Source organism: Quercus lobata, chromosome 5 (assembly GCF_001633185.2).
Source record: "Quercus lobata isolate SW786 chromosome 5, ValleyOak3.0 Primary Assembly, whole genome shotgun sequence".
NCBI lineage: Eukaryota > Viridiplantae > Streptophyta > Magnoliopsida > Fagales > Fagaceae > Quercus > Quercus lobata.
The window spans coordinates 60,277,421-60,299,810 of record NC_044908.1 but is presented as its reverse complement, the minus strand read 5'-3'; the positions used below and the strand labels follow the sequence as shown (position 1 = coordinate 60,299,810).

At 35.3% G+C, this 22,390-nt stretch overlaps 1 protein-coding gene across 1 annotated transcript; it reads right to left on the bottom strand.

Moving 5' to 3' along the window:
* Positions 1-4,182: 4,182 nt before the first annotated feature.
* LOC115989762 (carboxyl-terminal-processing peptidase 1, chloroplastic) lies at positions 4,183-17,115 on the bottom strand. Its single transcript, XM_031113614.1, has 12 exons — positions 16,669-17,115; positions 16,463-16,582; positions 14,892-15,029; positions 13,874-13,978; positions 13,604-13,772; positions 13,069-13,145; positions 8,986-9,030; positions 6,909-6,992; positions 5,253-5,291; positions 5,132-5,173; positions 4,634-4,763; positions 4,183-4,557 (listed from the first exon to the last, which is right to left on the bottom strand). The coding sequence occupies exons 1-12, from the start codon at positions 17,086-17,088 to the stop codon at positions 4,505-4,507; spliced, it is 1,422 nt and encodes a 473-aa protein (XP_030969474.1). The 5' UTR covers positions 17,089-17,115; the 3' UTR covers positions 4,183-4,504.
* Positions 17,116-22,390: the final 5,275 nt, after the last annotated feature.

The window sequence follows — 22,390 nt, the reverse complement described above, 5'->3', positions numbered from 1 at the left end:
ACTGAGTTACAGAGATCTTGACCCATATATTACATTATTACTAACTATGTTCAATGCACAATTTTTTTTTTTTTTTTAATGGGAACACAATTCAGTTCCTTTTTATGGATGAGTAGAACCTATTATTTAATCTTCTACCCCCTTTTTTTTTATTTGATGAGATTTAATCTTCTACCTATTAGCATTGCACTCATCTAGAAAGCTCCTAGACTTAGTTTTTGGCTGCACGTAGATTTGGAGCGAGAGGAGGAATGGGTTGTGTGCATTCAAGATCTTCTCTTTTTTTTTGGTCCAATAAATATGTCACATGAATGGCATAAATAAAGAAAAAGAAAAATTAGAGAGCTGCCCATTCTTTGAATTTTTTTTTCCCCACAATCTGTCAATCTTTATTTATTTTTTTTTAAACAGGGTATCAATCTTTCAATTGTCTAGAAGTGCACCATTGGCAGCATAAGTGAAACTCAAACTCAATATGGATGCATCAGTTATCCCAAGCACTAACTGGGATTCAAATTAGAACTTGTTGGATACATGGTTTTTCCAGAGCAATTGGCTTTACCACTTGTCTTATTACAAAACTTTGGGGGCCTCTCTCTTTATGGCTAAATCACTCAACATTAATAGTCAATGTGGATGCTACTGAACTGAAGTCACTGCCAATTCTAGCACTGCTTTAAGGAATCTAACAAAGCTGCTGACGCTTTTATTTCCTATTTCCTTTTAGATGTTATGGAGGTCTCAGATTCAGACAACTCAGCTAAGAGATCTACCCAACTAGTTCGGGTTACTTCTAGTAATGTGTTTCATACCTACGCTCCTAATTCTACCAAAAAAAAAGGGATAAATTCCATTAACTTATATTGAGATTTGGGCTAATTCCAACCAGGTTCAAAACTTTTCAAAACTGACTAATTTGGTCCCTAAATGCAACTTAATCGCTAAACACTGTTAGGCTAGTTAGTCATTTTTCCTCAACTGTCTTAAGAACTAAGTTGACTTTAAGGACTATGTTAATTAGTTTTGAAAAATTTTGGACCTGGTTAGCATCAGCACAATAAGAGAATTTACCCCAAAAAAAAAAAAAACTACCATTAGTCACAACCAGCATTGAGGCCCAAAAGGAAAAAGGTCCACCAAGGATTTGGGTTTGGGTTCACAACTACGCCGCCATGTTGAGCTTGTACTACAGTATAAGGACTGTAAAACAAACCCAACCCACTTAGCAATTTGACTAAATACGCTTGAGAGCATTCCTGACAAAAAAACACAAACACACACAATTTCTGACCTTAAAAAAAATGATTATTTGACTCTTCCATAAGGGAAAAAATCATATTTTTTTTTGTTCTTGAACATGGACAGCGAGTTGAACCAAAACAGAAAAGTTGAAAAGCCACCATTCAGAGTAAGGAACCATTACTCTTTTGCCAAACTTTGAAACTAGGAAAGCATTTTTAATTTCCATATCTCCCATCGCTGAATTTAGTACTCCAAAAAATTTAAACATGACCAATTTAAACCCATGCTAATGCCTTTTTTTAAGGTCCACAGATAGCGAAGCCCAATTATTTTTGAGTCTATTATTTTCTTAATCTTTGCATCGTCCAAGTCCATAATCTTTAAATGGGAAATTTTGAGGAAGTTTGGTATAGAGGGAAAATACTAAATAGTAAGGCCTATTTGAGCTTACCCATAGGCCCAAGAGATGGATTTTGCCGACTTGACTTAGAACACTTGTAAAATCGATGAGCAAGTCCATGTGCAGGCCACAAATAACCTAAGCAAATTGTTATATATGTCAGAAAAAAAAGAAAAAAAAAGTTAAAAGTTGTTATATATGTCTAAAATTTCAAACTAATTACCCCAAATCATGAAAAGTAGTCTGGCCTCATACAATGCTAACTAACTAGTTTCCTCAAATTGAGCAAGTTCTTAAGAGGTCGTTTCACCTAAAAGGGATAAAAACACTGGTTTAACTAACCAAAATATCAAAAATTGGTAGCCAACTAGTTAGTTGTGATATCCAAGAAGGCCAAAGCTCAAGGTTTCCATTCTTCCGAAAATCTAACAACTAAAAGCTTCAATCCATTATCCAAAAATGGATATTACAATATCCTTGATCTATTATAAAGCCTTGTCCCAAAGCCAAGCAAAAGTCAAACTTCATCTACCTCACCAACCACATTTATGCTTCTAACTTAGGTCCAAAATTCTAATTATAAGAAGCAACGAATTTCAAAAGGTTTTCTTATGTGTGGTAACATAAGTGTAGACTTTAGACTCTAGACTTTACACTCTTAATTAAAAAGTGAATATGCAAAGAGTCATCCGTTTAAATGGGTTGTTGAACTTGCCTATAAGAGTGTAAAAAAAGAAGTGGGAGTGAGAGAGAATTTATTATGCTTTCAAGAATGTGGGTTTAAATTCGGAAAACAAAGACTTTAGACTCTTAATTAAAAAGTGGTTGGAATCTATGACAATTCACATTCACAACATTGTTTTAGTTTAAGTTTTGGTTTTGGGATTTTTTTTTTTTAAAGGAAGGGAACTATTACTTGGAATGGCTCTAGACTTTAGATACTTAATTAAAAAGTTGTTGGAATCTATGACAATTCACAGTCAAGAGAGAGTTTATTATGCTTTCACAAATGTAGGTTTAAATTCGAAAAGACTCTAGAAATTACACGGTTCTTATCATCACTTTTGCTTAGTGATCCACATTCCATTCAAATATTCTTATTTGTTTAAAATTTGACTAGGGTCCACTACTCCACTCAAATTATTGAAGTCAATTACAAAATTGACGAAAAAAAGGAATAAAAGTTGTATGAACTATATTATCCACCTAATCAATGTGTTCGACAAAAGCATACATGGGTTGCATGATTAAAATCTCAAACAATTCTCTACATGCTTTGTATGAACGATTTAATTGCTTTACATGTAAAGCCAAGTTCAACTTCATTATTAATTATAGATGATTCCATTAATAAAGGGACAGTTGTTGAAAGGAGGAGAAAAGATTTGAACAACAAACACCACAAAAATCACCATTATTGCTAGACTATCATTTGAACCCCACTAATACCTCAAACTCTTTAAGAGCTTAGTTTAGTAAATTTCGTTGTTTTTACATGAAATCAACGCTAAGCACTTAAAAATAAATACTATACTAATGGCATAATACTTCGGCGTTCGATTTTTTTTTTTTTTTTTTTTATAGCAAATTAAGTTCAAAATTGAAAGTTGTGTAAATTTCTTCAAATATATCTTGAGTCAGTTTTGCTATTTTTAACAATGTATTTTAATCATCAATTAATTATTACGTTATCCAAGCTCAAAATATTGAGCATCTCCATTTTTTAATTAGGATTTTGACTAAATTGGGTTTAAATTTGAACAACCCAAAGCCAAATTGGGCCAGTACGATCAGATAAAAAGTCAAAACAGTGACAATTCCTGTAGTTTCTTTTGGTTCGATCTTCTTTTGGGTTGTCACAAAAAATGAAAAAATAACCTTTTCATTTAGTGCATCTTCTTAACCCTTCACATCACCATTTTCCACAGGTTTTGGTTTAGTTGTTTAGAGCTCTTCTTTGAGATGCCAAGCTGACTTGGTACCCCAATAAAATCATCATCATAAAAAACATTAGGAAATGCTTTACCGAACTCAACAATTGACAAATTTTTGCATCAAAATCATCAAACTTAGTAACATGGAACTTCCATGGTAAACAAAAGTATAATAAATCACTAGTATATTCAGAGATTGTTTATCAATGTTACATTATTATAATACTCATCAATTCAACAATATTGTTTGTCCCAAAACTAGCTATTACCGCTGTTAACATACAAAGTAGACGAAATAAATAAAATTTTAAAAAGTCAAATAATTATGAAGATAATATTAATAAGAATAATAGGGGCTTATTTGACCATAAACCTAACGTTCTAGTCGCAAGTTACAGAGTCTTTAAGCAAAAATTCGGGCATAAAATATAACGCGTAAACAACAAGATGGCCAAGAAATATTCTTGTGGTAGTGAATTTTATTCAAAACAAACAACTAGGAAGTTCTTCAATACATAACTTTTTCTTTTTCTTTTTATATATATTAATAATCTTCAATACAAGACATGTACAGGTGAGAACAGGGTTAATTTGACATCAAAGACATGTACGATAAGAACAAAGTTGGGTTGTAACTTGTAACCATTTTTTACAAGTAATAATTCAATCAACTCTCAAATCCAAAAATCTATTGCCGCCTCTCAAAACAATTACACTTTCATTGCAAGGATGTAGACACAAGTTATAAAGCACAAGAGCCATTGGGCAAGTTAAGCAAATTATACAACTACACCTTTAGAGACACATTTTCAAGAAATATAAGGCAGCATCAACCAAATGTGCCCATATTAGGTTATCCAACTAAAGGTAAAAGCAATGTCTAAGAAATCAAATCTAGAACTTAAATAGAAAGACCATAACCTTTGCTTCATCCTTGCAGCTTACTGCACTGAGAAAGGTGCTGCGTAACATCACTCCAAGCTGTATGTAGAGAATTATTTTTCATATTAAATGGGAACTTACTAACATTTATTGCAGAAATATGAAAGAGTTATACCTGGGAGATTTCGATAATCAGGCTCTATTCCATTGCCATTTATGTCCCTGTGGTTTGGTGTGACGTACTTCCCAACAGTTACAACCACACCAGATCCATCAAGAAGTTCAAATACAGATTGAATCAAACCCTGTTCAACATATAGGCCACAGGACTTGGGATCAGAATCACAAAGAGGAAATTTCTATAGCTGTGATGTATTGCGCATAGGAAGAATCATATTTCGACCAATTTAGGACAACCAGATATCTAGTTTTGGTAAGTCAATCAGATATCTAATCAATTGGTAATATGAAAAATTTAAACTTCTATGTTGTCAGGGTGATGAGACTACAAAGGATTTTGTTTATTCCCACGAGCTATAGACCGACAAACCTAATATGAATGTTTGAAGCTGAATTCCAGGGTTTAGATGAAAAACAGGTTCTAGGTGGATTCAGGTCTATCACATTACATGATCATATATAAAGGTTTTATATTTTGATTTTCTGCCTGAACCTTGCCTTTACCCGCTCTCTTGTCATGCAGCGAAGAAGCAACCTGAAAGAGACCACCATTTACAATACTACAAATGTGAAATACCAAAAGCAACTTAAGACAATTTGATGGAGCTGCTCACAATTTCACTTGCACTAGCAGTTTTGTTGTTCACCAAAACCTGCATTAGACAAGAGTCAAAAACCTTGTGGGATAGGCCACAACAGTGGATATTACATAATTATAATTCCCAACTTGTTAGTACAAAAGATAATAAGCATATAAGATTGAATCAAGAACAAACACTCAGTAATGATGAGTCTATTTTTAAAATCATTAAAAAATATAATAAAAGAGACTGAATCAGGTTGGCATCTGGAGGTACAAATCCACCAAGTTAGAGGAAGATCAAGCTTCAATCTAAAGCTTTTCTATCCAAAAAAACTCAAGCTCAGGTCAGTTAACCCCTGAGCACAAAAGGCATAACTATGACAAGGAGCTAGGGCAAAGTATGTTAACCAATTCTGTTTATGATGAGTTGACTGGATTTACTGAAGCTGGCACCCTAACTCATTATCACTCATTTAAGTTAATATTGAGCTACTCCAATCAATTATGTCTTTTGGTTATCCCTGTTGATCAGTATTAAGTAAAAACAGATTGATTAGAGTTCTCACTTTTGATGTAGAAAGCTGAACCATGCTAATCTAATCGAATAAGCAAATAGAGCCCAAACATGTTTACTAATTGACAAGCATAGTTTTATAACAATCCTCGTATTCAGTTCAAAGTTCAAACAGCTCACTACCCAGCTCCATTCCTTTGCACCCCAAACAAATCAAAAAGTAACCAATTGTTTGGTAGGGCCAAATAGCGCTCATTTGCATTGCATCCCTATTACACATAATGCAATATAGCAAGGAAAACCAACAAAAAAAATAACAAAACCAACTGGTATTGTTCTGGCCTTGTTTTCATGTGTCTGTGAATTCAAACTTATGATGCAATTCAAATATACTTTAGTCACTATGTCTACCACCTCATGTTCTGTGTCAAACGTTGTCTTGGTTCATATTGTAGACAAAATGTTCGAGCCAAAATTAAAATTATTAATGCTACTGCATGATGAACTTAGTGATGCGGGATACACAAGATGATTATTATTTAGTATTATTTATATTTGCAAGTCAATTGTATTTTTATGTTTTAGGTCCTATTAGTTTATTGGGCTATTACTATTTTAATTTGGAAACAAGGTTATTTTTGTAATAAGGCAATTAGGGTTTCCTAGCCAATTAGAACTAGGGTTTAACAATCCTTTAAAAGCAACCTATTGTACTCCTTAAGGAGATAGTTGATATTTTGATGAATGAAAAAAATGGCCGTTTAGTCTTTCTTTGGTCTAGTGCTGACTCCAGGTCCATCCTAGGTGTTGACTCTTAGTGGTTTCTCCGCTTGATGTTGACTCCAAGTAAGGCCTAGGTGCTGTCTTCTAGGTTATATCCCTTTATTTTATTGTTGTTTCAGTTTTGTTCTGATTGTCCTGCGTCACTTAGTTATATTTCAGTCACCATGTACAGCTGCACATTTTCCAACAGCTCATTTGTCCAGCCCCTTGTTGCACCAGGCATCATGTTAATGCAAAATTGACAATAGTGCTACTGAATGAAATTTTTCTTTTTTTCCCCCCAGAGTACCATAGACTCGGAGCCATTAACCATTGAAAACAGGACCAAGGCATAAATGAAAACAGAAACCGAGTACTTGTTCTAAAGATCTCAGATGTAGAAGTGCATACAACAACAGGAGCTGTAACCAATGGTGCAGTATCTGCAACAACGGTGTTTTGGTACTGCAGATCCCTTCCAACAGTATATATCACCTGTTCATATATCTTGTCAGAAGAAAACACCACATGATATGCTCAGTTTTGTCAACTGAATATGTGCATTAACTACTTAGTAGACAGATACTGTATTGTACATTCAGAAAAATAAGAGGTAATAGTGATGAGGAAGATGCTGTCAAAGTGATAAAGTCATGATTAAAAATGTACTGCTATCAATTTTGAGAAGGAAAGGTCCAAAGCAAAACAGAAAAGTACTACTCATTATTAAAGATCTATCACAATCGTGAAGTTTTTATTTCAGTAAGAATCTAAATTTTTTTTTATTTTGTTGAAGGATACTCAACACAAAACACAAATGAGATAATTATATTGACAACATATGTAAAGGGACCATTGTTAGGATTTTTAGATGTTGGCTAATTCCATGTCAAATTTATTTGTATTATTGGGTTTCATTTTTGTAATGTAACATTGGGCAATGAAGGCTAAAGTTGAAGTTTCAGTTCACTGTGTATCAAAGAACATCTCAATTGTGCGAAGTTGAGTCTTGGTCATGTGAGATTTGAATTCTCGATTGTGCAAGATTCAAGCAGAATGGCTCAGTAGAGTCTTGTGAGACTCTCGTTTAACCAAAAATCTATTGCAGGAAATTTTCTGATTTGCTTCAAGAGTCAAATTTCCTATATAAACCCTACATTAACCCAAATTTCCTGAGAAGGAAGACAGCTACCGGAACCTAAAGAAAAACCCTGTGAACCCATATTGTCGAGCCATGATTTTACAATTTCCCAAGTTTTTTTTTTGGGTCATACACCCCACAGACAATGATGTACCAAACATGTCCGACACGGACTTGCTACGGACATGCTAGGCTTTTTGGTGTGCCGGTTCTACTTTGGTACAAGGTGCCAAGAGGAAAAGATTAAGGCCCTAAAATACACATACGGTGAAAATGAGAATGTTCGTGGTTGCCAAATACCTGGTGGGGGATATTGATCTTCATAAAATAGAATGCATAAGATCTTCATGCAATAGAAAGAGCAATTTATTTCTGCTAAGATTGTGACTAGGTCATTTCAAAATCAAAATTCAAGGATCTTAATCCCTGAGCCCAGCTTAAAAAATACAAAACAAAAAAGGCTAAGACACAGTACACAGTACCAAAGACAGGACATTTGGAACCAACAACTATTAAGCCAACAAATAATGAGAAAATGAACCACAATGAGGACATGCATACACACAGATGTTAAAAGCTACAAAGGAACTAATATTTGTGACCTCATCATATGTTGTCCATTCAATGACAAGAAAGTCTTATGTTGAAAGTTTTAGGTAAATAATATTTTCAAGAGTGTATGGAGAGCAAAAGCTCTCCCAAAAATGCCTTTTTTGTATGGAGAGCAGCAATCGGAAAGATCCTTACAATAGATAGTATAGGAGGGTTACAGTGACCATGGGCTGGTGTAGTATGTGCAAGGTGGATGGCAAATTGGTGGATCATTTATTTGGTGTTTCACCTTTTTTGGTTTTAAATGGGCGGTGCTGAGCACAGTGAACAAAGTTTTGGAGTGTTGGAAAGGCAGGTTAGATAAACGAGAAGGAATCAAAATTTGGAGGTCATTCCTCTATGTTTGATGTGATGCATTTGAAAAGAAAGGAATAGGCATTTGAGGGAAGAGAGAAAACAGTACAGAGATTGAAGAATCTATTCCTACGGACTCTCCACAAGTGGACAAAGGCCCAAAATCCACTCTCTCCTACGAGTTTCCTTAATTATCTAGACATGTTAGGACTTTTTAAATGAATTGCTTTTCTTTTCTTTTGGGTTTTATTCTATTATACATGTCATGAGCAAATAACATACTAGTTAACTACTTTTATGAGTCTAGATGATAGAGCAAAAGAAGGAAAATGCAAATTTATAGAAATTACGGTTCGCCCATGAGAAATTGAAAAAAGAAATGCATAATCGCAGTTAAAAACAAATAGTATTTTTCAAATATATCTTGACAAACTGCCATACCGTCTCCCCTTCATTTAGGAAGAGTTTGGCAATTTCAATTCCAGCCTGAAATAAGCAAAAGAATAGGATCAAACACTATTACAAAAAACCCATCACAACAATTTATTTATTCTTTTTTTATATATATAATTCAATAAATATAGTGGGGGAGGGGGGATTTGAACCTAGACGTCTCTGTTAGAAACACTAAGAAATGCGTACAAGGCTCTCGGCCCCATCACAACAATTTACATGAATTAAAAACATGGCGATGTAAAAGTAAATGATCAATAGGCTCCCTGTCCCTCTTACACATGCAACACCAGTCTATAATAATTAGTTGAAGCCGGATGTAATCATTAGTAAGGATTTTCCCCAAAGCCACCATCCAAAGGGAGAGGACCAAAAAAAGCTGACCTTAGTTGGAACTTTAGGTTTCCAAAAACTCCTCCAAGGAAAAGACAAATGGAATTCTCATGATTTTAAATAAAAAAATATTACTTTGTTGCCCATAAAGAACATAGTTTTTGCACAGCAAGTATACGGAAAGCATACAAGAGAAACACCTAAATGAAACTTCTCTGTGGAAATCTCTCCCTCCCAATCCAAGTTCTTTTATGCAAATCCTATGTAAACCAAGGATGTCAATACCGTACCGGAGGCCGTACCGGTTTGGCCACCGGTACGATATATTTCGGATACCGGTCAATACCGGTGTACCGTTTCGGGTTTACCGCTATTTTTTATATTTATAAATATAAATATATATATATATATATATGTATGTATGTGTTTGTGTATATATATATTATAATAAATATAAAAGTTTACCATAAAACATTTCCTCAATTTAGAACTAGTTATTCATGATTTTAGACTTTAGTATCAATTAAAAGGGAAAAAAATAAAAAAAAATAAAATAGAAAGCTTAAAAGTTACCATTGCATACTAAAAAAACAAATAATACTAATAAGTTAATACAAATAAGTTACCATTTTATCCTAACAAAAATTCAAAAATTACAAAACTTAAAAAAAAAAAAAAAAAAAAAAAAAAAAAACTTTTTTCTGTACCGGCCGGTACGCCCGGTACCGGCCGGTATTGCCCGAAATTGGCCGGTACGGCCGGTATTTTTTCCGGTACGAAACAGGGGGGTCGAGTGTACCGGATTGCTGACCGGTACGGTATATTCCGGCCGGTACGGCCGGTACGGTACGGTATTGACATCCATGATGTAAACACATTGGCCACAAGGAGACCGGTATTTTTCTCTCTCAGTCCTTAACCTAACTCATTGCATTACCAATAATGATAGTAGCCACCTAAGTTTCTCAAGAAATTCTCCACTTTGAATTTTAAGTTCCTCTAGCCTCTAGGAACGGGTTCATTATGAACAACAAGTGGCTGTTAACGAGGGAAATCAATGCAGGAGCATAACCAGAAACTATCTCAATATTTTATTTTGGATTTTCATAGGATAATTTTAGATTTTAATTTTTTTTTTTTTTTAATTTAGTTTGAGATATGATAGGGATGGAACTTCATATCCTTAGATAAGGATTAGTTTAGTATTTGGATTAGTTTGGATTGGTATTTGATTTTGAGTTGAATTACAATTTGTTTTAGGATGTTTATCTTTATTTCTTGAGATTCCTAGAAGCTCTATATAAAGCTCCAGATGATTTATTTTGTAATCAGACTATTAGACATTTATTAATATTATTCAATGTTTATTCATGCAAAGTTTGCATTGCATTTGATGGTGAATCCAAACAACCTTAGGTGGTGAAGCCTAAATTAATCCAAGTGGGAAGCCTAGGTTGTCTTGCATCAACTTTGGTATTAGAGCTAAATCTAATCTTTCAAGCTTTCAACAACTCAAACCAAATCTAATGTACATCTCACCAATGTTAACCCAACCCAATTCAACAATCAAAAAACAAACCAACCAACTATGACATTATTCAAGTTCTTACCACACGAGATCTTGAACAGGCCCGAACCAGAACCAGTCCGTACCATATACCCATTTTACCCACATTCATCCCAAAAAAAGTTTCCCAGCAGCCAACGGAGAAGCCCGTTACTCCTTCCAAACCTGTGACTCCAATCCGTGCCCAACTCTAGATTGCAAGATCCACCACCAAAAAAAAAAAAAAAAGAATCCAGAAAAACCTTTGTTATGTTTCTTAAGTCTTGAGCTATGGCGGTGAAGTCTTGATGGATGGATGAGGTGTTTTCTTGTTGTATATTGTCTTTGTGATGCAGAAAATTTCCATGAGAGGTTTGAAGTTGATGCTTCTCTTGATAGGATAGGGGAACATATTTCTCTCTAAGTATTGGTTTCATTTCATTCCAATTAGTTATGGCAAGCTTGCTCCTTCCTTTGCGATGATTCTCAATACTATGCTAAAAGTCTCTAGCTCTACTTATCAATTTCATCCTAGCAAACCTAACCTTATTAGTATCTGGCAAACATATTTGATCAAAAAAGTGATCCATCTCATCTAGCCAATTGATGAGGGTCAAAGGATCTGGATGTCCATCAAATATTGGTGCTTCTAAGACTACCATGTGAAATGAACACTGGCTTACTAACCTGAGCTTTGGCTAGTGCTCTATACTGATCGTTATATGGGGCATGAATCACACAGCTGGAGCAATAAGTGTTTGACCTAGGCTATTACTGGGTTTGATGAGCGTGGGCTGGTACTGCTGAAAATTCAAGAATACTTGATGGGTTGATTGGGCTGTGCTAAATGCTTAGATACCCAAAATGAGTGTGGCCCACATAGATGTAGGATTGATGGGCTGGTAAGTGAACTCACGTGTCTGCTAGAACTTTTTATGGTCTGATGGTGTGGGTTTCAAGTTTTCTAGATCTGGTTTGTACTGTTGGATTGAAAATGAATTTGGGATGTAGGAGTTGCTGGATGTTTGGTTTTAGAAGCAATGGTTGAAAGAACGACGGATTTCTTGTGGTTGCTGAAAACTAATAGATCGATTTTAGCTTTGATACCAAAGTTGATGCAAGACAACCTAGCTTCCCACCTAGATTAATCCCAAGGTAAACTGATATTAAGAAACATTTTCTACACCTTTTTTTGGAGTCTTAGGTTTAGAAGGAGTAGCAGGCTTCTCTGTTGGCTACTGGGAAACTTTTTTTGGTATGAAAAATTCATGTGGGTAAAGTGGGTATATAGTACAAACTTGTTCTGGTTCGGGCTTGTTCAAGATCTTGTGGGGTAAGAACCTGAATAATGTCGGAGTTGGTTGGTTTGTTCTCTGATGGTTGAATTGGGTTGGGTTAACATTGGTGAGATGTACATCGAATTTGGTTTGAGTTGTTGAAAGCTTGAAATTTCAGATTTAGCTCTAATATGCAAGACAACCTAGGCTTCCCACCTACATTAACCCCATAGTAAACCTTAGACTTCACCACCTAAGGTTGTTTAGATTTACCACCAAACGCAATGCAAACTTTGCATGAATAATCACTGAATAATATTAATAAATAAGAGGTAGTGTGAAGGAGACAATGATCGAACTCAAGATCTTATGCTCTGATACCATGTTAGGTTACTAATTGTCCCAAAAGCTTAAACTATTGAAATTTGGTAAATTTAATCATTTAACCAACACTTCTAGCATGTCTAATCATCTGGAGCTTTATATAGAGCTTCTAGGAATCTCAAGAGATAAAGATAAACTACTAAAACAAATCCTAATCGAACTCAATTACTAATCCAAACTAATTCAAATACTAAACTAGTCCTTATCTAAGGATACAAAATTCTATCCCTATCGTAACTCAAACTAAATAAATAAAAACATTAAAATCTAAAATTATCCAATGAAAATCCACAATAAAATATTGAGATAATTTCTGGTTAAGCTCTTGCATCAGAAATTGATGCAATTTTTCTAGATGCATTTGAAAAATTATTTTGAAGGCACAAAAGGAATAGAAAAAGGCTGGTGTCCTGGTAACACAATAAAAAATAAAAGTTATCATTTAGAAAATTCAACAATTGATGGAAGGACTAAAACATCAAAACTACATATTGACATAAAATAAACATAAGATTAATTTAGCAAACAAACCTGTACTAATCCACCAAGGTTATCTCTAAGATCTAGAACGAAAGATGAGGCTCCCATATCCTGAAGTCGTTTCATTGCTGCAACAATCATTATTATGTTTTAGTTAAAGTCATAAGACTGACTGAAACTATATAATTCAAGTATAACATAAATGAAAGCCCTACTGGGACTGTAATTAGTGCCATAAGTTTCACATAATAATAAGGATCCGAGCTAGCCAAATAGGCACATGATATCAGCTTCCAACTATCTAAAACCAAAAAGGACCTAATGGTATACCATAAATTCATTTATTCCAAGGGAAAAATGCAAATAGATTTATTCATTCTTTGCCTCTTGTCTTGAGTTCTTGTATGCAAACAGTGGAATGACATAAAAGGACCAATGCTAATTCCTTAGAAGCTTCCTCTTGTTGAGACTTGTATTCCACAGGGAAATGTGTTCCCATGCAGAACTTAGAAGGTTTGTGCAGAGTAAAATTATGCAATATATTGCATATTCCTAAAATGATATAGTGTAATAATATGACACCTACCAATCACCAAGTCTTTTCTAGCCAACGCATTGAACTCTTTTAGGCGCATGTACCCAACAGAAGCAGAGCCATTGTCAATTTGCTCCAAACGATAAACAACAGGGGTTCGAGCAACAAGTTGTCTCTGCACTTCGATAGATTGAATAGGCCCACAGTTACCATGCTTGACCTAACATTAACAATACAAATTGGAACAATCATTCTGAGGACAACACAACTAAATAAATTAACGGAGCATTACACCATATGAGACTATATTAGTATCACAACCTTTACAGTGACAAATGTTTCATTAGGGCCTTGTAACAAAGATGATACTTCAAATGCTGATTTCCCTCTCACATCTACTCCATTAACAGCTAACACTTCATCCCCCTAACAAAGTAGAAGAAAGAAAGAAAATAAGTGTAAGGAAACCTATATACAGCAGACTTGTTCAACCACAATCAGCCCTAATTAATAAAAAGAAAAAGAAATTCCAGAAACTAAATAAAACCAAGGAACAATGTGCATGTGTTTCTACACAGAATAGTTCATATAAATATTAGAACCTTCGGCTGAAAGGGTTGAGTTGGCTAAACAAATCCTTTTCCAGAATTCATCCCTATCAAAGGCCATATTCTGTTTCTATTTAAACACAGGAAAATAAGAAGTTACTTCGATTAAAACAACCAAAAATAACTTTGGGCCTCTTACATCTTGAAATGCTAATGGCAGGGAGTGATGGGGTCGTGTAGTAGAAGTTGACGCTAGCGGAATAAATAATGCAATTTAATGAAAAAAATAAATAAAAATAGCAGCAGAGTCCCTTCCATTTGCCTCTGGGTCAGAAAGAGAGTTGGTGGACTTCTTTCTAAAAGGTCAACTAGCACCTCTTGGTATTTCCAATAGAGACATCTAGGGTTTGAATCCCCCTCCCTCACTTGGAATGTATCAAAAAAAGATACAACCTTATTATTCAAATTTGTTCTACATCATAAACAGATCAAGCAGTTGGTGAAGCATAACATGAATCATACACAACACATACATTTTGAAAAAATAAAAACCTTAATGTCAAAACCAGAGAGCAACAGGTAGAGAAAACACAGCAGTTCATAACTTTAAGAATTACCCAACCCAGCATAACTCAACTTAAAACATTTCAGGCATTGTCGCACAAAGAAAGAGTTTAGTAAAACATCAACTCCAGGAATCAGCAATGAATTCAAGAGTTGAAATACAATAAAAGGCACAAACTAAAACAAATATTAGTATATTGCATCTGTAATTTTGGCCTTGTAGCTACCTGTCTAACACCAGCAGAATGTGCAGGACCATCCAACAAGAGACCTAGTACCTTCAGTTTTACACCCCCATTGTCTTCTGGAACTTCCCTAAGGTTCAGTCCAATACCACTCATGTCATACCTTGCCATCTTGGAGAACTTTCAACAACGACAAAAGCAGCATATGCCATGGAACAAGAAAACTGAAAAGTTTGTAAGACCATTATGTAGAAATAATGGATTTTTTTCATAAGTAATTAGAAGTTTTATTGAATTGAAAAGAACCTCAGGTACCCTGGCTCTATGATAACACACATTGTGTAAGTGTCATAAAGGAAAAGATAAAAATTAGGTACTTCTCTCAAATTCACTTCATGTTTATGCAAACTGGCTGATTTCAATATGGCAGAACGCTTTGTAAGAAGATCCATTAGAACAGGGGCAGAGCCACGTATGGGCTAAATAGGGCCAACTGTTTTTAAACAAATCATAATATAGCGTGTGTGTGTGTATTCTTAACAACTTTTTACCAGCTAGCCAAGTGTTCTCCAAAACACAATTCTACAAATGGATCCCTAATATAAAGAAAAGAGTTTTTAACAAAAACAAACCATCCCTTTAAAAAAAAAAAAAAAAAAAAAAGGATTGCTAGATTTATGTCTCTCCTCTTTAGCTTATCTATCTTGTTCGGTGAATTCTGGCTGTTGAGTCCAGTACTGAGTTTTTAATAAAAGCAATTTTCTCATGTGCCTTTTAGCCTTGAATCATCCGTGGCTTTGAGGACCTGATTGGGTTCAAAGGAATTTGCTTTTATTTGTTTATGAGTTATGAACAATAAGTTTAATTTGTGGAAATAGAATTGTAGAAAACACTTTTATTTGGGACTAAGATTTTTTTTGTTGCTGTTGTTATTGTTTATAGTTTCCAATTGTTTGTCAATGCTTCATTCAAACTCAAAAAGTTATACCAAAAAAAAAAAAGGATAAACAACATAGATTTAAAGTTAGAAATGATAGTACCCAAAAGAATTAGAGAGATTCTAAAAAAAATTACAATAAAATAAGAGATTTTTTTTGTGTGCATATATATAGCAAACTAGTCCTCTTATAATTTTATTTTGTAAATATATGTTTACAAATATTAGTGTGTGAATGTATGAGTTTTGACTAGTATATCAATATCATAATTCACTAAACAAAAATTACTGGCTCCACCCCTGCTTTGGACACAGAAAATGGTTACGAAAACTCTTATGAATCATGCACACGAACACGACCATACCACAATTAATTCACTAATTAATATGTATAGCAAACTAGTATAATTTTATTTTGTAAATACATGCTTGCAAATATTAGTGTGTTTAAATGTGTGCGTGTATGAGTTTTGACTAGTGTATCAACATCATAATTCACCAAACAAAAATTAACTGGCTCCGCCCCCGCTTTAGACATAGAAAAAGGCTATGAAAACTCAATGAATCATGAAAGCAAACACTACACGAACACGACGATACCACAAATAATTCATCAATCAATACTTTTAGCCATTTCAAAATTAAATTAAAGGTTCTAGAAATGAGTTAGAATTACCTCTTCTGGTTCAAGAAAACGCGTATACGGATCGCCCAAGCTTGCCAACATTCTTCTGATAATATCATGAGCCTTTGCTCTCGTCGGAATTGAAGTGCTCATAATATCTTCCTTCTTTTCCTGAATGAATCAAATTTTAAAAGCCATCAATATATGATAATTCAAAATACAGAAGAAAGACCACGTATACTGTATAAAATAGTTACCTGCCATGTTTGGGGAGACCAGCGATGGCGACCGGTGTCGAGAAAGCTGTCATTGACGATTTCCCAAGCTTCTTCAACAATTCCGGCATTGGTCACCAGTTCTGGACCAGACTCGGCCTTCAATACTTGCTCGTCTTCGCGGCAGTACTCGGAAGAAGGAGATGGTGGTGATTGGATGGTGGGAGATTCCAGTGCAACAGAGCATGGCGGAGAGAAGACGAGTCCGAAGGAGAGAGCGCCGGAGAGAGCTGTGATTATGGTTTTCTTGGTCCAACTGATTGAGTTGTTGTGGATGGTGGTGGTGAAATTGGAGAGGAGTGGTGATAGAGGCTTTGGAGTTTCGGATTGGGATTGGGATTGGGATTGGGATGGTGATGGTGGAAGTGTGGGTAAGGAGTTTGAGAGAGCTAGAACACTCATCTTTTGGTTGAGGAGAGTGGAGTGTGAGCGAGGGTGATTGAGAAATAGGATTTGTTTAAATAGTCTTTGAGATGAATGGAAATCCAATGACCATGTCATTTTCTTTTTCTTTTTTTCTTTTTTTTTTTTTTTTTTTTTTTTTTTGGGAGATTAAAGAGCGATTTTAAAATCCAACATTTTGTTTTGCAACCACAAATCTTTATGACCTTTTTATAAAAGAGAAATGTTACATTTACAATATTTTCATAATAAATTATAAATGATTAGTTATTATTAGTTCAAATTTGAACTTTTACCACTGAGATTACTTACTTGCCGCTTAAGATTTATTGTTAAAATATTATGGATATAACATTTTAAACTTAAAACATAGTTTTCTGACCGCTTATTCAAACACACCTAATCCCATAATTGGAAATGCGGATTTGAACCATGAATTTCTTTGTACAAATGTTTGCTTCAAACATGTTTGAAATTATATAGTAATTGAAGATATTATTCATGTGTAGTTTTAGACTTTTATTAGTCACCTTATTTTTTTAATGAGTCATGTAATTTGTTTAAATAATATATATGGATAGTCAGATAAATTATCATGTGATGGGTTGGAAAGATAGCCGCTACTCTAAACTAGTTTGGAGCTAGATATTGTTCATGATAATTAGATAATTGGGGATAGGGGATTTGAATTTGGATGTCTTTGCCACAAACGTCATGAGATGCCAACCAATTAAACTACAAAACTTTTAATAACGACCATGTAATTTTCTAATATCTCATCCATCAATTTTTTTCTCTAATATATTAATATACATTAATAGTTTGGACAGTGATCTAAAGTTAAACCTACACTTTTTCCATTTGAAATACCAAAAAGTGTTAGTTCAATTAAAAAACTAGGCAATCTCATCATTTGTCATGAGAAACAAAAAATTCTCACCCATATATTTTGTAATTACCAAATTATTAGAAAATATGTTACACTGTTACACATAATGATTGCATGATATAATATAATATAATATAATATTACAAAAAATTGATAATATTTTGAAAATTTTATATAATAGAATTATGCGGGAAAAAATCTCTCAGTATCCTAATCTACCACATTTATACCTTCATTAAGAGTTTGATACCCTACTTTGTAAGAGATAAAAAATTTCCTCTAAACCAATTTGGAAGAATTTCATTTAATCTATTAAATGGCCATTTATAAAAGTACACATGAATGATTTTATTAATTGCTTATAATGAGTTAGAAAAAGCTTACCTCAAAATTCTTTTGTCATTATTTAAAAAGATTTCATTTTCAACCCGGACATGCTCAATTGTAAAAATGGCTATTTTATGTCTTTAAAATTTCATTATTAGCCACTTTTTTTTTTTTTTTTGTCTTTTAAGAAACATAAATTCCTTGAATAACCTAACACTGAAATATTCTTTGAATTAAAAACAAATAAATAATAAAAACTAACTATCTAACTGGCACTAAGATCCACATTTAGGGTTCTAAAAGAGCTGAGCTGAGTATTAAAAGTTCAAGCTTATTTTTTTTATTTTTTTTTTTGAACACTAGTTGAGCTCAAGCTCATCACCAAACAAAATTTTATGTTTAAGAGTAACCCATTTTCTTTTCAAGCAAGCTTGAGCTTGCTCATGAGTTACTTGATTAACTTATTTTTTTCCTATATTGTGAAACTTTGACTAAAATACTTTACCTCTTCACAATTCTATAAATTTTTACTACAAATAGACTGTTTGTATCATCAATAAGTTACAAATCATAATTTAATATCATATGAACCTATTCACAAATTTATATAATTCAATTTTAAGTCTACATAAATATATTTTTTAGGCAAGTATACTATATACATATAAAAATATAATATTATATACAGTTAAAATTGAGCCTTTATGCTCATGAACACATTATTATGCTTGAATTTGACTTGTTTAATAATCGAGTATGAACTTAAGACTTGAACTTTGCTTGTTTTCTAAACAAATGAGTATAAACAAGTTCTTTTCCGAGTTTAGCTCGAGCTATTCATAAACAATTTGGTTATGATGATTCCTCGGATATCAGTGGGTTGACAAGACTCGAGCGATGATCTTTGGGCTATATCCTATAATACAAAGAACACTGAATCAGAGGGGACCGGCCAAAAGTCCTCCGATGATGAAGTTAGTTACTTTTGAACTCTCTGTAAGGAAGAAGTATTCTCTCAAAGTAAAATTGTCTGAATCCCTTTACCCTTCATCGAAGAAGCCTTATATAGTATGCGTGGAACGGTTATCTGTTTAGTAACCGTTCCTAATGTCGAGGAGTCTGGAGAATTGGGGGTAACTTTCATAACCGCTATGGAAGTTACCTAGGTTAGACGGGCCGTTCTATGGTGAACTCGTCCATCCTTAGTAAAAGATGGACGAGACCTCCACGATGAACTCGTCCATCTTTAGTAAAAGATGGACGAGACCATCTTGGACGACTTGCCCTGCTTAAATGATGAGTAAGGTTCCATGAGGTATTGTCCGTCCATAGACAGACGAGGTTAGCCAGAACGCTTGGAACATTCACTTCGCCTATTTGATTTATCGTAGCTTGTCTTTCGTTGGACGAGACATATGGACGAGTTATGGAGTTAGATGATTTCTGATACACCATCAGTTGCCCCCTCGTCCATGTGGGTCGTCCAAAGAGTTGGACGTCCTTGGACGTATATATAATTGGTTAATAAATCAATGCACCACGTGTCATTTTTTTATTGGCGACTGATTCCGTCGATTTATTTTTCCGAGGTAGATGCCATGTGTCGTTTTCGTATTGGTAGGGTCGTTTCGAATACCCAGGTCAGCATCCTATAAACAGTGGAATGCCTCCCTTAACCCTTCTCATTTCAGAGATTTTCTTCCTTGACATCCATCGTCTAGAGCCTCGTCTAGGAGTTCCTCTACGTCTAGAGTCTTCTTCCATCTAGAGCTAGGTACTCTTCTTCTCTCCGTCTTTAGGTTCTAAGTTTCTTGTCAGAGATGTCTGTTACTTCCTCGTCCACTGATAGCCTTAATAAGGCTATAGACGAGTATTATGAGGACAGTAGTGATAGGTCTAGTTCTAGCAGTGCTAGTGATGATAGTGGAGGAAGCACGGACGAGAATTACTCTTCTGGGGCCCCTGGGTTCCCTATTGAGGTCGTCCAAGAACAACTTAGGAGAGCTTCTGGCTCTCAAGCTGGCTCTCCGTCCAATCCTACGGACGAGGTAGAAACCGTCTTTAGTTGTGCTGTAGGCGTCCATTCTCAGACGGGCGAACAAAGGTTAAATAGTCTTAGGTCTTGGTATCAAATCCCGGACGAGTTTAACCCTAGGCGGGTCCGTCCGTGGAGAGTGGTGTTGTGAACCACGTTTTGGAATAGGTGTCTATGAATCTTACTTCCTATGTGGCCTTAGGTTTCCTTTAAATGCCTTCGCTAGAGAGTTATTAGTCAAGTTAGGTTTAAGTGTTTGTCAATTCAATCCTAATGCGTGGAGATTAGTTATCTCCATGCAAATTTTTTGGAGGAAAGTTTTTGGTGGGGACCGTCCTCTTACAGTGGACGAGTTTCTTTATTGTTATAAACCTTCTGCAATAAGTCAATCTGAGGGTTTCTATCAGTTTACTGCTAGGGGGAATGATTGTAGGTTAATCAAGTCCCTAGCTTTGTCTGATAGAAAGTGGAAGACGGAATACGGAATTCATCTTTGTTTCAGACTTCTGGGCAGGGAACCCTGTGATTAGCCATATGTACTTCTGCAGGTATGACTGCATCGCTTCCATAGGTTAGCTTGAAAGGAGTCTCCCCTATAGGGGTTTTCACTGTGGTCCTGTACGCCTATAAAACTCCTGGTAATTCATCTGACCATACTCCCTTTGCCCCCTCAAGCCGAGTCTTGATGATTTTCAACAATGATCGGTTTGCAACTTCAGCTTGGCCGTTGGCTTAGGGGTGTGCAGGCGAGGAATAATGGTTCTGAATTCCAAAGTGTAAGCAAAAGTCCTTGAAGAGTGCAATGTCAAATTGTCGTCCGTTGTCAGACACCAATACCTTCGGCACTTCAAATCTGTATACAATGTTCTTCCACACGAAATTTTTCACATTCTGTTATGTGATATTTGCCAACAGTTCTACTTCCACCCATTTGGTGAAGTAATCGATGCCCACCACTAAAAACTTCATCTGCCTTATTCCCAAAGGGAAGGAACCCAAAATATCCAGTCCCCATTGTGCGAAGGGCCACGGTGCCACCATTGGGGTGAGGTATTCCGATGGTTGTCTGGGGACATTGCTCAACCGCTGGCACTGGTCGCAGACCTTAACGTATGCTTTAGCGTCAGCTTGCATGTTCAGCAAGTAATACCCTGCACGGACGACCTTGTGGACAAGTGATCTGGCTCCTGAGTGATTGCCACATGCCCCTTCATGAACTTCTCTTAGTACGTAGTTTGCTTCGTCCGGAGCTAAGCATCTAAGGTAAGGTTGAGAGAAGCCTCTCTTGTATAGCACTTCATTCATAAGGACGTATCTAGCTGATCTCACCCTCACCTTCACCTTCCTGGCCTCGTCCTTCTCTTATGGTAGTCGTCCGTCTTTCAAGTATGATATAATGGGGGTCATCCAATTTTCTCTGTTATCCACCTGTTGTACTTCCTAGACATCTATACTTGGCATATATTGAACTTCATCTGACTTGTTTATTGATTCATTTGTTGAAGCTTCTTTTGCTATAGTATCAGCTTCCACATTCTCCTCCCTTGGGATTTGAACAAAGTCAGCTTTTTCAAATATTTTCACAAGGCGCATCACCCTACCAAGGTATTTCTTCATTCGTTCTTCCTTCGCTTCATACATCCCATTTACTTGCCCCATGATCAGTTGAGAATCCCCCATGACACATATGGACTTGGTTTCCACAGACTTAGCCAATTCTAGCCCTTTGAGGAGGGCTTCATATTCGACTTCATTGTTAGTTACTTAGTACTATAGACGGACTTTATGTTTCAGTTTATCTCCTTCTGGGGATTGTAGGACCACACCAATTCCTCCTGCATGCCGTGTAGACGAACCATCCATATGGACGACCCATCTCTTACTGTCTTCTGTTTCATTATGACTTGGGGTAAACTCCGCAATAAAATCTGCTAGGGCTTGAGCTTTTATGGCATGCCTTGGTTGATACCTAATATCAAACTCACTGAGCTCTATAGCCCACTGGATTAATCGTCCTGCAGCTTCCAGTCTATTCATTGCCTTCTTGAGCG

Excerpts from the sequence above, each read along its gene's own strand:
- LOC115989762 (XM_031113614.1), bottom strand. The coding sequence starts at position 17,088 with ATGAGTGTTCTAGCTCTCTCAAACTCCTTACCCACACTTCCACCATCA. Across the intron at positions 9,031-13,068 it reads ACCTTGGTGGATTAGTACAG|GCTGGAATTGAAATTGCCAA; the intron begins GTTTGTTTGCTA and ends TGCTTATTTCAG. Across the intron at positions 5,292-6,908 it reads TGGTTACAGCTCCTGTTGTT|GTTTTGGTGAACAACAAAAC; the intron begins GTATGCACTTCT and ends TGTCTAATGCAG.